General features: G+C 46.6%; 1 protein-coding gene across 2 annotated transcripts in view; it reads right to left on the bottom strand.

The window, feature by feature from the left end:
• LLGL1 (LLGL scribble cell polarity complex component 1) overlaps window positions 1–13,506 on the bottom strand; it is a 557,504-nt gene that overhangs the window by 183,238 nt on the left and 360,760 nt on the right. For both annotated transcript variants that reach the window (XM_069645702.1, XM_069645701.1), the window contains exons 6-7: window positions 1,965–2,127; window positions 879–1,014 (exon numbers count right to left, since the gene is read on the bottom strand). In XM_069645702.1, coding sequence (XP_069501803.1) covers window positions 879–1,014; window positions 1,965–2,127 — 299 coding nt within the window. The remainder of the gene's footprint in view (window positions 1–878; window positions 1,015–1,964; window positions 2,128–13,506) is intronic.

Raw genomic sequence — 13,506 nt, forward strand, 5'->3', positions numbered from 1 at the left:
AAATGCTTACAAAATATTCACCTTTCTGCAGAGCAAAAGAAATAGTTATTTTTGCATTAACTTCAAATGTCTGTACGATTTAGAGTTACTTTCACTATAAACTTTCCATCGTTACTCTAGGATTTTATTCTGGAGTGCTACCTACACATTCAGAACTTGCAGCGTTGGTATAGCCATGCATGATATGATATGATGGGTTATTTATAATGCGCTTAATATCCACAGGTTTCTAAGCGCGGACCCAGGGATCGAACCTGTTGCTCCGTGTTGTCTTGCCAAGATGAGCACGTTGCCCCCGAGCTATCCTCCCGAGACTATCCCAGCATGCAGGAGCCTTCTGCATTAACCTGCTCGTGTCTACTTTGGAGTGGCCTGCAGTAAGTAATAGCAGGCAAAGCCAAGGAAAATCTAAACTGAAACAAATGACTGCTCTAGAGTCCCACAAACGAAAGTGCAACTAGCTTCGAGTAAATCTCTTGCCCCAGACACCAGTGTGTGAATTAATATAGGTTCTTTCAGCTAGACTGCATGGGTACCTCTTTTTTCCAGGAACACGAGTAATAGGAAATATTGGATAGCACCCATTTCATCGCTCAGAAACTGGAATTATTCAGAAAGACACCTAACATCCAAATAGGATCTCATTGCAAGACACCAATTAGATTCTCTGTCAAGGCGTAAACCACGGCAATTGAAAAAGAAGGAGCACGCGAGCATTCGGGTGTGCAAAGGAAAGTAAACATGTTGATGGCAATTAAAGGCAGAACATCAGCAAAGAACTTGTGAAAAAGGTAAGAAAGCCTGAGGAAAAATATGAGTGGGTGAAGAAATGGGGCAGACCGAAAGATTTACAAACAGGCGGGAGTTGGTGAACTCACCATAAGGGATGGATGAGGAGACTGGCTGCGAGGAGCTGGGGCACTCGCCATTCACAGACCACACCATGTACCCACCATCACTGTGAGAGCTCAACAGTGTTCTGCCGCTCCGCTCCCAGCAGACACTTTCCAGCTGCTGCAAAAAACACGCACCAACCGACAGGATTAGCTCGATAATATGGTATAAGGATTGCCCTGCAGGCCACAAGCCTATGTAACCACCACCACCACCACCACCTCTGCGCCATAAGCTGAAATAAAGCCCCCCCGCCCCCCATCACGTTCACATACCTCACCCCCACCTCTTCTTAGCCTATTCAAATAATTCGTGGACATACATAGTCTATTCTATTGCCGACTTATCATTTCCATGCAGGCCTGCGGGCCGTAAATTAAACATCTATTCGGACTGACAGATGCTGTGTTCCTTCCAATCGGTCTCAGTTCCCCCACCAACCACCATTTACCTTTTCTTCGGTCATTAAAATTAATCTTCATCCAACAGGCTCGGAATCGTTATGATATTTTAAAATCATACTGGAAAACTGAACGAGCGTGACTTCCCCAAACAGTTCTAAAACTATACCGAAAAACACCGTTTTTACTTAGCACATGAAAACCCCTATGCTCCGTGTACAAGATCCTAAATGGGACAGAGGGTGAGAAAGTACATGGTACAGTAAAAGCCATGGACTGCCTACCTACAACCGTCTAATGCCAGACAGTCTTCGAAGTACCAACAAGCCTTGCAATTGGGGCAGAGAAAGCACACTGCTAACCTGCTAAAGGCCTCCAGATTCAGTTTCCCACATTTGGGAGGTCTTAAAGGGCATCACCCTTTTCCAAACATTTCAAGCCTTCATCCACAATTCAACACTGGAACCCAACAACCACCAGATGTGCTCCCACTAGTTAAGCAGTGTCCTAGATCAGGCCTACTCGCCCGAGCCACTGGCGAACGAGAATTGACTTAGCACATAAGAAATGTTTGCTGCAAGCATCTGGCGAAGTGAGAGCGCTAGTAACTTCACGCCTGGCTAGTAGCTTGCCAGCACGCTCTAGGTACAAGGCAGCCTTACTGCTTACCTGATTACCGAGTAGAAGGCAGTCCACACTTCGAGTGCTATGGTCCCATACGACCACCAGCCCACGGCTATAACCAATCAGGATCTTGTTGGGATCTTGCGGATGTTCTTGCAGAGATTCTACAGGCCCGAGCGCTTTCCCACACTTGTAATCATCTGGCACGCTGCATCAGAGAAAGCATAAGACAATCAACATCTAGAAGACACAGTGAAGGGTGCCTCAAAAATAGAGGGCGAGGAGCGCATGCTTTTGGACCTGGTTTATTACCTCCACAGGTTTGGCATCCAATCCGAAGGCCTTAGTGTAAAGACAAACCAAAATGCAGTAGGATGGTCAAGTGCTTCTTGTGTGTACAAGAAATTCAGGGACACAGAGCAAAGTGCAAGTAAATCTTGGCCTGGAGAGAAGCCATTTGATCCCACTGGGATTTTAGCAAGGTCTTTCCAACAAGCTGGAATCTCATCTTCACCTCCCCAATTTTACTTTTAGCACTAGTTCCAGGTAGGAGGCTTTTAAAACATTTCAATTGCATGTAGCACTTTATACCAGATTCAACCCACTTGAGCACTGTGAGAAGAGCAATGCCGTGCCATTCAATTTATTGACCTCTGAAGGATGAACGGACAAGCCAGATTCCAACTGGTCTTGCAGACTCAACACAACTCAGAAAATTAAGCACTCTGCCTAGACTCTTGCTGTCAGGTCCATTCAAACTGCCCATACTCTTTTCCCGCGGCCCAGCCCATTGGCAAGTGACTGTTCACACAGATAATTAAAAGTATGTCCTGTGTGCATGTGAATAACTGGCATTTATTGTGGAGGTTGGTGGAAGGGAGGAACTTATGCCCGGCTAGTGTCTCGAAACTAGAATCGTGCACCCCTACGTAGGTCTGTACTAGCCACAACTTGCTCTCTTGATGCCCAACTCATTCAAAAAATCATTTTCGGTTTTGAATTTCTATACTTTTGCTCAGAAGTTACCTACAACTGAGTTATAGACCATAGTCTGCCATTGTTACCCACGAGTTCCTGAGTAGTACGTTGAAGGTTAGTACGTTTGGAGGTTTTAACCCCCCATACGAAGGCACACACTAAGGCTCCTGACTGAGCTGACCGAGCGCAGCCCATCTATCTGCGCAATCTACTTGTTCGTTGCTCCTGCTCTGCTGCCCTGCATGCCCCTAATAACTGCATTGGCATCAGTACTTGCAGATTCCTAAATGAGCCCCCTAACAAATTAACACCAAACACGGCGAGTCCAGTCCCTCCCCTATAAGTGTTTGACGGTCTACTCAGACGCCCGCCCTCTGGATATATGCTATACCTACAAACCATCTTCTGACATTGTAAGCACCGTCAGACCTCATCAACTTGAACTACCTCAGCGCCTCTCAAGCGTCAGTCTGCAAATCTGCACGTTTATTGCCTATATTGAGTCGCCATTGTTATGACATAACTGCCTGCAGTACTGTACCCTCCACTGCTCCCCGAGGTATCACAATCCCGTAGTGCACATCTGTACTGCCTCACTTTACTGAATGCATAGTCTGCTATGAACCACTATACTGGAATAATCTACAATGCCAGTATTGCCATATAGTATGACCAGCCAGCATTCCTTACAATGTATGTGCCTTTATGAGTAGCATGTTCCAACATATATTACTAGAACAAATACCACTACTATAAAGACCAGAGTTAGGGGGGGGGGGGGGGGGGTCTGTACCTCCGCTCCCTATATGGTAGAGGAGAGGCACAGAGGGCCCCTGCCAAGATTCTCCATTATTGGTGGTTGTGGTCGAGCAATCAAGGCCTAGTTTCTCAGGAGGTGAAGCGAGCTGGTTCTCAAGTACAGTGTAGTCCCCAAGCACCCACTAAGGAATGTCCACATACTGTATCGGTTAAAACACAGTCTTTATATAATTAATGTTCAAGGTCACGTACACCATCACGATAACTCACTTTGTACTCTGAAATCAACAATGGTAAATACGTACAATTCTAAAGTGGTACCACTAATGTTCTCAGATCTCATTAAAGTGCATACAGTCAGAATGACACAGATCAAATAAAGAGGAAACCAGCAGTAGAGAGAGGAAGGAAAGGAAGATGGTTGAACAATGGGCAGAACACTGGTAACTACTGTTAAACACAGTTCTGTGTTGAGATACCCCCACCTGGGCAACCTGTAGAAGAAAGATACAAGCTCAGTCCATATATTGTTCCCACTAGAATTTCCAATAGTTCTGCTACCCCAAAGTACCTTGGCGTTGTGGCGTTCCTTGTCGGGGAAGCGACAGCCCTTCTTGAGTGTCCTCCCTTTCAGGCAGGAGTCACGGGTCGAACGTCCGACGGAGAACAGGTCGAGCTGCGGCGGTGAAGTGGCCATGTCGTTCCTAGCGGTGCTCGTTGACGGGGCAGCGTAAACGTCCTGCAAGGAGGCGGTGTGCGGGGCACCTCGGTGTCGATAGTTCTAGACCGCAAAGAGTTGGAAGAACTGTGGCCTAGCAAGGGCGTCGAGTTGTCGGAGTCTCTGTGGTCTTTGGGTGGCGGGAAACCCAACGGTGGATGCTCCTCGACGGTCAGGCCTTCTCTAGCAGGATACAGCTGCGACGATGCAGACGAGAGTGTCCTTGGATCAATGAAGTTCTTAGGCAAAACGGGAGCACGGCGGGTCCAGTCGGCGACGGCGGTCGGCGACAGTGGCGGATAACAGTCCGGCGCTTCTCCTTTGAGTTCCGCAGTAGTCCCTGTATTGGGTTGCCAGCCTGTAGATGTCTTTCTACCAGGGAGCTTAGGCAAAGATCAGCTGTGCACGATGGTCCCTCGTAGCTCAGGAAGAGGGCACCTTACCAGGTCCTCTCTGGGTCAGTCCTTGAGGCACAGCAGCTTTCAGATTGCGAAGGAGAGCAACAGCAATTCTTCTCGTCCAGCAGGGCTTCAAGATCAAGCTTCAGTTACTCGTCGTAGTGGACTTCAGCTTCTGAACACGATTCCTAGCAGTGAGAGGTCCCCAGATATACCGTTGATCTCCCATTCATTCCGCTGGGACACACTCAAGCATCCAATCAGGGCTACAGGCCTTCATGCAGGCAGGCAGCCAATCAGGCACACGGTGCATTCAGGTCATTCACTTCTCTCCAGACACTCACAACAAGTTGTGTATTGGGACAAGTACTGAGCCATTCAACACTCCACACTGCATTCATACCGGTTTCGGGCAAGGTTGTCTCAGCCATTGTGTCAAACACCAGATACTAGACACCCACAACATAGAATGTGTATTCGTCTCACTCTCCATTCACCCAGGTCCCACCCACAGGCGTACCCACAACATACGGTCGTTGAGAAGGCTCCAGCCAGTCTGGTCGGCACTTCTCCACACTACCATATATGGAACTTCCACCCAACAGCCAGTCAGGGGTAAGGGACAGAGGCAGGGCTTCCCGGGACTTAGGGAAGATCAAGGTAACAGGTGATGGAAGGCAAGAGGCCATGGGGGCCATTTTGTCTCCATCAGGAATCTACCGATTCCAATGACAGGGCCTGGGCATCCCAAAATGGAGGACGCCCAGGGCACCAGTCATTTCAGCACGGAGCTGCCACCAGCCCGTACCCTGCTCTGTGGGTCACACACAGGTGCCCAAAAACATATGCTAGGGGCACAGGGTTGCACCCCTACCCATGGGTGCCATTAAGGGTATCCCACGGGTCTGTTAACCAAACCAAAAAGAGGGCTGCACCACCAGGAGTTCCACATGAACTCCTGCGCGGAAAATACGACAGAACACACAACAAAAAGGTAAAGGACAAGGACAAGGATACGGAGGCCCTGTCCCTCTGATGCATTTCCAGCATCACAACTACTTATTGCCTAATTGTTATATACGGCCTACTGATCTAAGCCCCTCAATGCTCCATTGTACTACTATGTTCCTTTATGCTTGCCACTCATGCATTTGATTAACATTACGTACTCTGTCAGACTGTTTAAGAAATTGTGTACCCGACTCCCGGATTGTATCCCTAGCCTAGCACACCCCTGTGTATGACACTGACTGCGATCCTTGTTAGCTATATTAGCAATATATGTTACTACCTCATAACACCATTGTGACACCTGCTGCCTGTTAAGTGTATAGCGATACCTATACTGTCACACTGCCTAGCAACATGGACAATAACGTTTCTCTTGACCTTCAACATTAGTGTATGCTGAAAAATGTCTACATGTCACCCACACGTAAACCGGATAGGTCCTGGTGTAACATGCACATGCTTACCACTACCCTCTGCCTTATTAGCTGAATACTAGCGCTCAACCCGATACAAGGCTTCAACCCCTTGAGATTACAAGACCCATTGACCATGGCCCCTATGACACTTAATTGTTCTCACCATACTATGAATCCTAGCAACCAGCTCAGACCCAGCATACCATGTACTGTAGAAGTTAGAATCCCGAGACTATGAGCGCGCCTTAGTAAATTGTACGAACCACTCGCTAGATCCCTACCCTCATCGAACATCAAACCAACCTGTACATCACCCAGAAAACCTCAAGTGGTATGCCTAACCCTATTAACCTTACCTATCAGGCCACCTCAAAAAAACTCACTGAACAAATCTAACAAATCACCTTCCACCAATATAACATCTACCCTTCCTCTCAAAGCAGCACTAATAAATGAGAGATCCCTGGTGGCACATGCGACTGACACTGCTGACCCAATATTGGCCAACAACCTCGACCTCTTACCCATTACTGAGTCCTGGCTACCTGATGCAACAGGACCCTTGCTCTTCATAGCTGTCCCAGATGGCTATACCATATTCAGACAGGAAAGAGATAAATCACGAGGCGGAGGAGTCGCCATCATCTCCAAATCCAACCTCTCTATGAGACTAGCTCCTGCCCAAAACGCCCCCTCCTGTGAAAACCTCACTGCTAAACTCCCTCTAGTTAACTCCCAGACATTAACCATTCACCTTATCTATAGGCCCCCTGGCCCTATTGGAACTTTTGAGGACATTCACTCACTTCTATCCAATAACCTGAAAACTACATCTCGGGTATTAGTCCGGGGAGATTTGAACTTGGGCTTCAATGACCCTTTAGACACACATGCCTCTGTCATTGCTAACACCCTATCCGAATTAGGCCTAGCCTAACACCCTATCCGAATTAGGCCTAGCCCAACCCCCTCCCCCCCCAAAAAGAAAAAAAAAACACTGAACCGACCCACATCAAAGGGAGAACTCTCGACTGGGCCCTGGAACATAATTGCACATTCAATATTACGTCCATCACCCCCTATATATGGACAGACCACTTTCTCGTGTCCTTTTCACTTCTCACTACCAGATAACTCCTTCCAACCATGCCTATAGCCCCACCCTGTCTAACTAGAAACCAAAAAAATAACTAGGGAGAAAGTGCTCCCAGCAATCATCCCTACCCTTAACCAGCTTGGAGACCACCTTCACCCAGGCTCACTTGTCAATGAGCATAACAAAATCATGCTTACTATACTTGACACTGTTGCTCCCAGTAAACTCAGACCTAGGAAGCCTAAAGCGCATCTGAATAAATGGTTTTAGCCTCAACTCAAAGACCTCAGAAACCTAAAGAGGAGTTGTGAAACAACCTGGCGACTACTCGCAACAATATCTAATAAAAAGAAACTTACCAAAATCTCATCCCACTACAAAGGACATTATACTTGCCAAACGCAATTCCTACAACAAATGCATCTCGAGCGCTAACTCTAGCACTAAAGAATTATTCTCCATCCTCAAGGAACTTGAATCCCCTATTAGCATATCTGATATCTGCACCAAATACAAAACATGGTGCACTGATATACAACAGGCCCTTTCCAATAAAATATCTACCCTTCAAAATAAAATGTCCCCAAACAAAAATCCCTTAACCATCCCTCCTCACAATATCATCCCAAGTATCCCTGCGAAGGACACACTGGCTAACCCGACCCCTCAATTTAACTTCAACAAAATCTCAACCCTTGAGGCAGAGAAAGTAATTCTTTCCCTCAAGCCCTCCAACTGCCAGGGAGATCTCTGCCCTGCTCAACTCCTAAAAGACACGGCTAGAGTCCTAGCCCCTTTCATAGCCAAACTCATCAATGCCTCATTCACATCTCGTTCCATCCCATCCAATCTCAAACAATCCTGGGTGCTCCCGTTATTAAAGAACCAAACTCTAGACCCACTTATACCCACTAACTACCACTCTATTACAACAGTACCCTTTCTGCTTAAGATCCTTGATAAAGTTGCTCATCTTCAAATACAAAAATATTTGGAGCAACATCAACTCCTTGGAGCACGTCAATCAGGCTTCCACCCCCAACATGGAACTGAGACTGCTCTTATCGACCTGAAGGCACAGGTAGACTGAGAGATAAGGGGAAATCAGCCTTATTCTTATTACTCGACCTCTCAGATCACAAGGTCTGATGCAGACACCTGGATTCAGCTGCCCACTTCTCTAAAGATGCTATTACCTGGATTAGGTCCTTCCTAAGCGAGAGAACTATGAGGGTCTTCTCTCCTTCAGCAGCAGCGGACTCCATTCCCCATTACCTGTGGCGTGCTTCAGGGGTCTTGGGTCGCCCCCACATTATACAACATTTACCAAGCCCCTCTGATGATTTGGACCTTCTTGGTATCACCTACACTAACTATGCAGATGATACCCAGATTCTCCTCCCACTTTCTGGGATCTATGGAGAGGATTTGGCCTTGGTGAATAGGGTGCATCTCATCATCCAGGCATGGATGGCCACTCACGGTCTATGCCTGATGACAAAACAGAGCTCATCATTCTCAGCACCCACACCAACCTGAAGAAACTAGGACAGGAGTACCCTTTCATTATAGATGGTAACCTTATTAAGGTGGCTAAGGAAGTAAAAACACTTGGCTTTTACCTTGGTTCCACCCTCTTCTTAGGCAAATAAGTAAGCTCCATGGCCTCTGCCAGCCACAGCCTACACATGTAAGTTGATCAGAGCTGGTAAAGCCTTTCTCTCAGATGACAACTGCATTACCTTGGCAAGAGCCCTGATCCTATCAAGGCTTAACTGTTGCAATGCATTATACATTGGGGCCAACAAATCTATCATCCAAAAAATCCAAATCCTGCAAAATAATGCATTAAGAGCTGTCGTTTGAGTGCCCAAAAGGTCACATATCGGCAATAAGACGCCAAAACAATGGACACTCAACCCTCAACAAAATTTAATTAAAAACAGCCGCCCTGACTCAAGGCATTGAACAACGCTGCCCCTAGCTATCTCATGAACAGACTTCAAAAAAGAATCTCCAACAGACCCACGTGACTTGTTAACTCCAACTGCATCACCATCCCTAGATTCAAACTCTAAGGTTGGTGGAAATAGCTTCCACGTCAAAGCAGCCCAACTGTGGAACTCCTTCACATTGGAGAAGATCAATCTTACCCCAAGTTCAGACTAAGTTACATCAACTGGCTTAAATCGAAAGACATCTAATGTCCGTACATACACTTCCAGCCACTAGGACTACACTCTCGCATCTTTGCACCCCCTCTAGTATATTTGCCTGTACCCGACCATATCCCAGCTGCCCCAACCTTGCATTTGTATCCCGTTTATAATGTAATGATTGCCTTTGCTTACTCCTTTGCATTGCTCTTTCCTCTGTGTTCCTCAACTGCACTATTGTTTGCTTGTACTGCCATTTCTATAATCTGTTAACTAAGCTTCGCATTACCTGTAACTGCTGCGCCCCGATACCCCTGGGTTTGGTGCGCATTACAAATGAATAAACTAAACTAAAAAGGTAACGAGCAACAATATATAGCGTTCACCAAAGCGATGTACATAAAACATATACATACAATATCACCCAACCGAAGTTGGTACTCCTTTATCGAACGCGGAAGGCTGAACGGCTGATGTGGCCTTGGTGGGATTTGAACCAGTGACCTACAGATCGCAGCAGCAAGCACTTAAACCGCTGAGCTATTTTACTGGCAATACTTCAATTGATCCATCCCCTCCTTTCCCCTCGGTTCAACATTCAGATGCTTGGCATCTTCCGCTCTGGCTGTTTATCGAAGCATTGGAGACAGGTCTACTGTACCCATTCACCATACACCCCGCAAACCAGTCACAGAACACCAGAGATCAATAGGTAACCAGCAGAGTTTTCCTGATGGTTATAGCTATATGTAGCCTAGAATTCCTTCCCAGGGGCTGGTCATATTGTGGGTACACCGAGATCCTCTGATCTATGGTCATCAAACCCGGTGAGTTGGTCCACAAAGCAAACTTGTGTACTTCAATTGGGAAATTGGAGGGAGTTGGGCACACAGTATTACTTTTTAACAGCCCAAAGCATGTGTTATGTGTTTTAAAAGTGGCTGGTGGTGCCAACCTCCCAAAAAACAAAAGTCTAACCAAGCCCAAGTGTCATTTACATGCTTGAGAAACATGGGCAAGTCAAGAATCAAATGGGAGACGTTCCAATGCCTGCCAAAAGCAAGCACTCAACCAAACCAACGCCAGACGGTTCCATCTCATCCAGGCCCGTGCATTCTAGGACTATTACTGCTAAATCCAATGGAGGGTGAGTGGGCGGGACTAGACTTCAAAGGACTTACGGGACTGGATGGCTACACATCCCCCGGCAGTGTTGGTTGAGAAGTTCAGCAGAACATTGTTCCAATAGAAATCATAACCCTCCGATATATTGCAACCACCAATGGATAACATTGAAACAAAGTAGGTTTCGGACTAATTCACCCCAGTAAGGTGTGCCAAGACTAGAAAGCACATCAGTTTGAAATCGAAATGGATGCAGCTTTCGTGGCCTCATTACAGGGTGCAACCAATACATATCCGGATACATTTCAAACATTTCAGGGTGCTGCAAATAGAGGTGTACCAATAAAATCAGCAGCATGAAGAACCTAACGGGGGCGGGAACCGGATCCATTTAAAGGCACACAGCTATATGCTACAGCACTACCCATCCTGCGACCCTTCTCAGTGTACAGAAGCACAGTATAGTAGCTATAGGGCTCTCAAGCTGGAACATGTTAGTAGCGCATCGAGTCCAAGTTCGATTCTTTGCATTTTGGGAATGTACGTTTTGAACACAGGTCACAGAATACAAACAAATGATTAGATGAGCTACTTGACATGAGAAAAGACTGTCAGTTCTTATACATTCAAAATAAACCTTACTCAGAAGAAAAGCAACACTTCTACCCACTAAATAGCTCACAAATGCTGGCACTCTTCACAGAAGCACTCCACGACAAACTTTCGCCCTTCTCCCTCTCCCACATCATCGTCCTCATCTCCCATGCCCTCCCCCTCCGAGACTCGCCCTCGCTGCTCAGACTTTCGCTCCAGAGACCACAAACAAGACCATGCCATCCAATGAGAAAAAACGCTGCAGCCGAACTACAATAAAGCATGCAGCATGCAGTACGTATACCTTACACCACGTCTGTGAACACAGGCCATAGGCACGGCCATCCATCCATGCACCATAGAATGCAGCTATGGCTATGCCATTCCGGTCTAGCAGCGCACAGCCGTCCACGCAAACCCCCAACGTACCTGCAACTAGCATACAGAGACTACGAACGAAAATAAAATTTGGTATAGCTGGGCAAACATCGAATCTTCAGCAATAGCACTCTATTCTAAACCACCAACAGCACCACCCCACAAGTGCCTGACTTTTGGACTGCTTACTGGAGCCTAGCCAGCCACCAAAGTCCTAAGCTGGCAAAAACGCACACAAGCATCTCTTAATCTAAACTCTTACAACCTCCTACACATTGACTGCGGTCACCAAGGGCGTTCCAATCACAAAGCGCATTGAAGCCATACAAGTGGGGAAAGAGCGCTATATAAACACATACAAAACAATACGGGGTGTGCACAGACTACAATATTTTCAAGGTCACAATCTTTTGGTGGCATAGGACCCAATCCATCACTGCATGTTTTTTTCCAGAACCTGGGACAGGCGAGGTGGGACCACATACTGCAATCTGCGATTGGCCCCACAGATCTGGGACAAAATGACAGCATACGAATTTATCCGAAGTTAAGCAGTTTTTACCAGTTCATCTCGCATCCTGTACCACTCCTCAGAATAGTTACCCGCCCCCCCCCCCCCCCCCCCCCCCCAACACCGATGACTTGGCAGAAGCGATCATTACCACTTGTATGGGCTTCACAGTTGGGGTGCCCCAATGGACGGAAGTAAAGATTACATGAGAAGGAGCGTGAGCAGCACCTGAAGCACGGTGGCACGGTTACATGTGATTTTATCTAATCTAAAATAACGAATTCCATTACAACCAATACCATAACAAATTGCGAAATAAAAATTCCTGTTTGTGGGGGGTGTGGGTTCCTCCCCCAGCCCCCCCTTGTTTTGTTTCCAATACTTTTCCCTACCCCAAAAAACATTAATCCCACTCCCAACCTCTTTAGTTTTTTTCCCCCAAATTCGTTATTTTGGAATTCGTTATTTTCGGTTGGTTGTAAAGGGATTCGTTATTTTGTGATTCGTCATAATCACTGCATACCCAGCGAGACAGTAGACACTAACAGGCAAATACTCATTTATTTTTGGGGAGTAAAAATACTGACCAAAAAAAATACAAAGCCACAGAAACCAGCAAGTTTCCCAATTCCATTATTGAGAAAATCCTACAGTCCAGTTTCTTTCTTGAGACTCTGATTTCTGGGCCCAAATAATAAAATAAAAAAATGAGCGTGGTCGCTAAAAAAAAAAAACAAAAAAACATTTTTAAAAAAAACCACAACAGGCCCGTTGGACACTCACATGGGATTGGGAAACTTGAGCTCCGAGCCTGCCACTCTGCTTCCACCCACAAAGATCCACCGAGGTCTGCATGAATCACAGGGGTGTTGCTAGGTCTGGAAAAGATCTGGGGCTATGCTAATTTAGGGACTGGTGGCTAGCTAGCCTTTTTGGTTGTAACCCTCGAGCTTCTATCCGGGGCTACAACCAAAAGACCCGGGGCTATAGCCCCCCCCCCCCTCACCCCCTGCCCCCTTAGCAAGGCCTCTGGTGAATAGCATCGGCAGAGCAGTGGCCCAGGAAGGAGCGCTACTGTTACTGGCCGATCTGAAGAGGAACTTCAATGGGAAAGCCCATGTTATTTTGCATTCGTTCTGCTTTGCAAAGATAACACTGCCACTCCAAAATATGTTCGGGACTACCGAGCGCATATATAACATGCATCAATCAGTGATCAGATGCTATAACGGGGGAGCTGGTACATAGATTGCCACACATACATCCGCATGAGATGCAAAATAAACACATTGTTCGTTATATATGATATAGACCACTTTTCGGTAAATGTATTCGAGGTGTCCAAATGCATTTCTGTGCTTAACCCGAAACAGTGTTAATGTAAAATGGGGATGTCTGCGTGGCAACTGTTCACCCAAGGAATCCAAAGTCGCTCAAGGTAAACTAG

Source organism: Ambystoma mexicanum, chromosome 2p (genome assembly GCF_040938575.1).
Source record: "Ambystoma mexicanum isolate Mex_15411 chromosome 2p, UKY_AmexF1_1, whole genome shotgun sequence".
NCBI classification, from domain to species: domain Eukaryota; kingdom Metazoa; phylum Chordata; class Amphibia; order Caudata; family Ambystomatidae; genus Ambystoma; species Ambystoma mexicanum.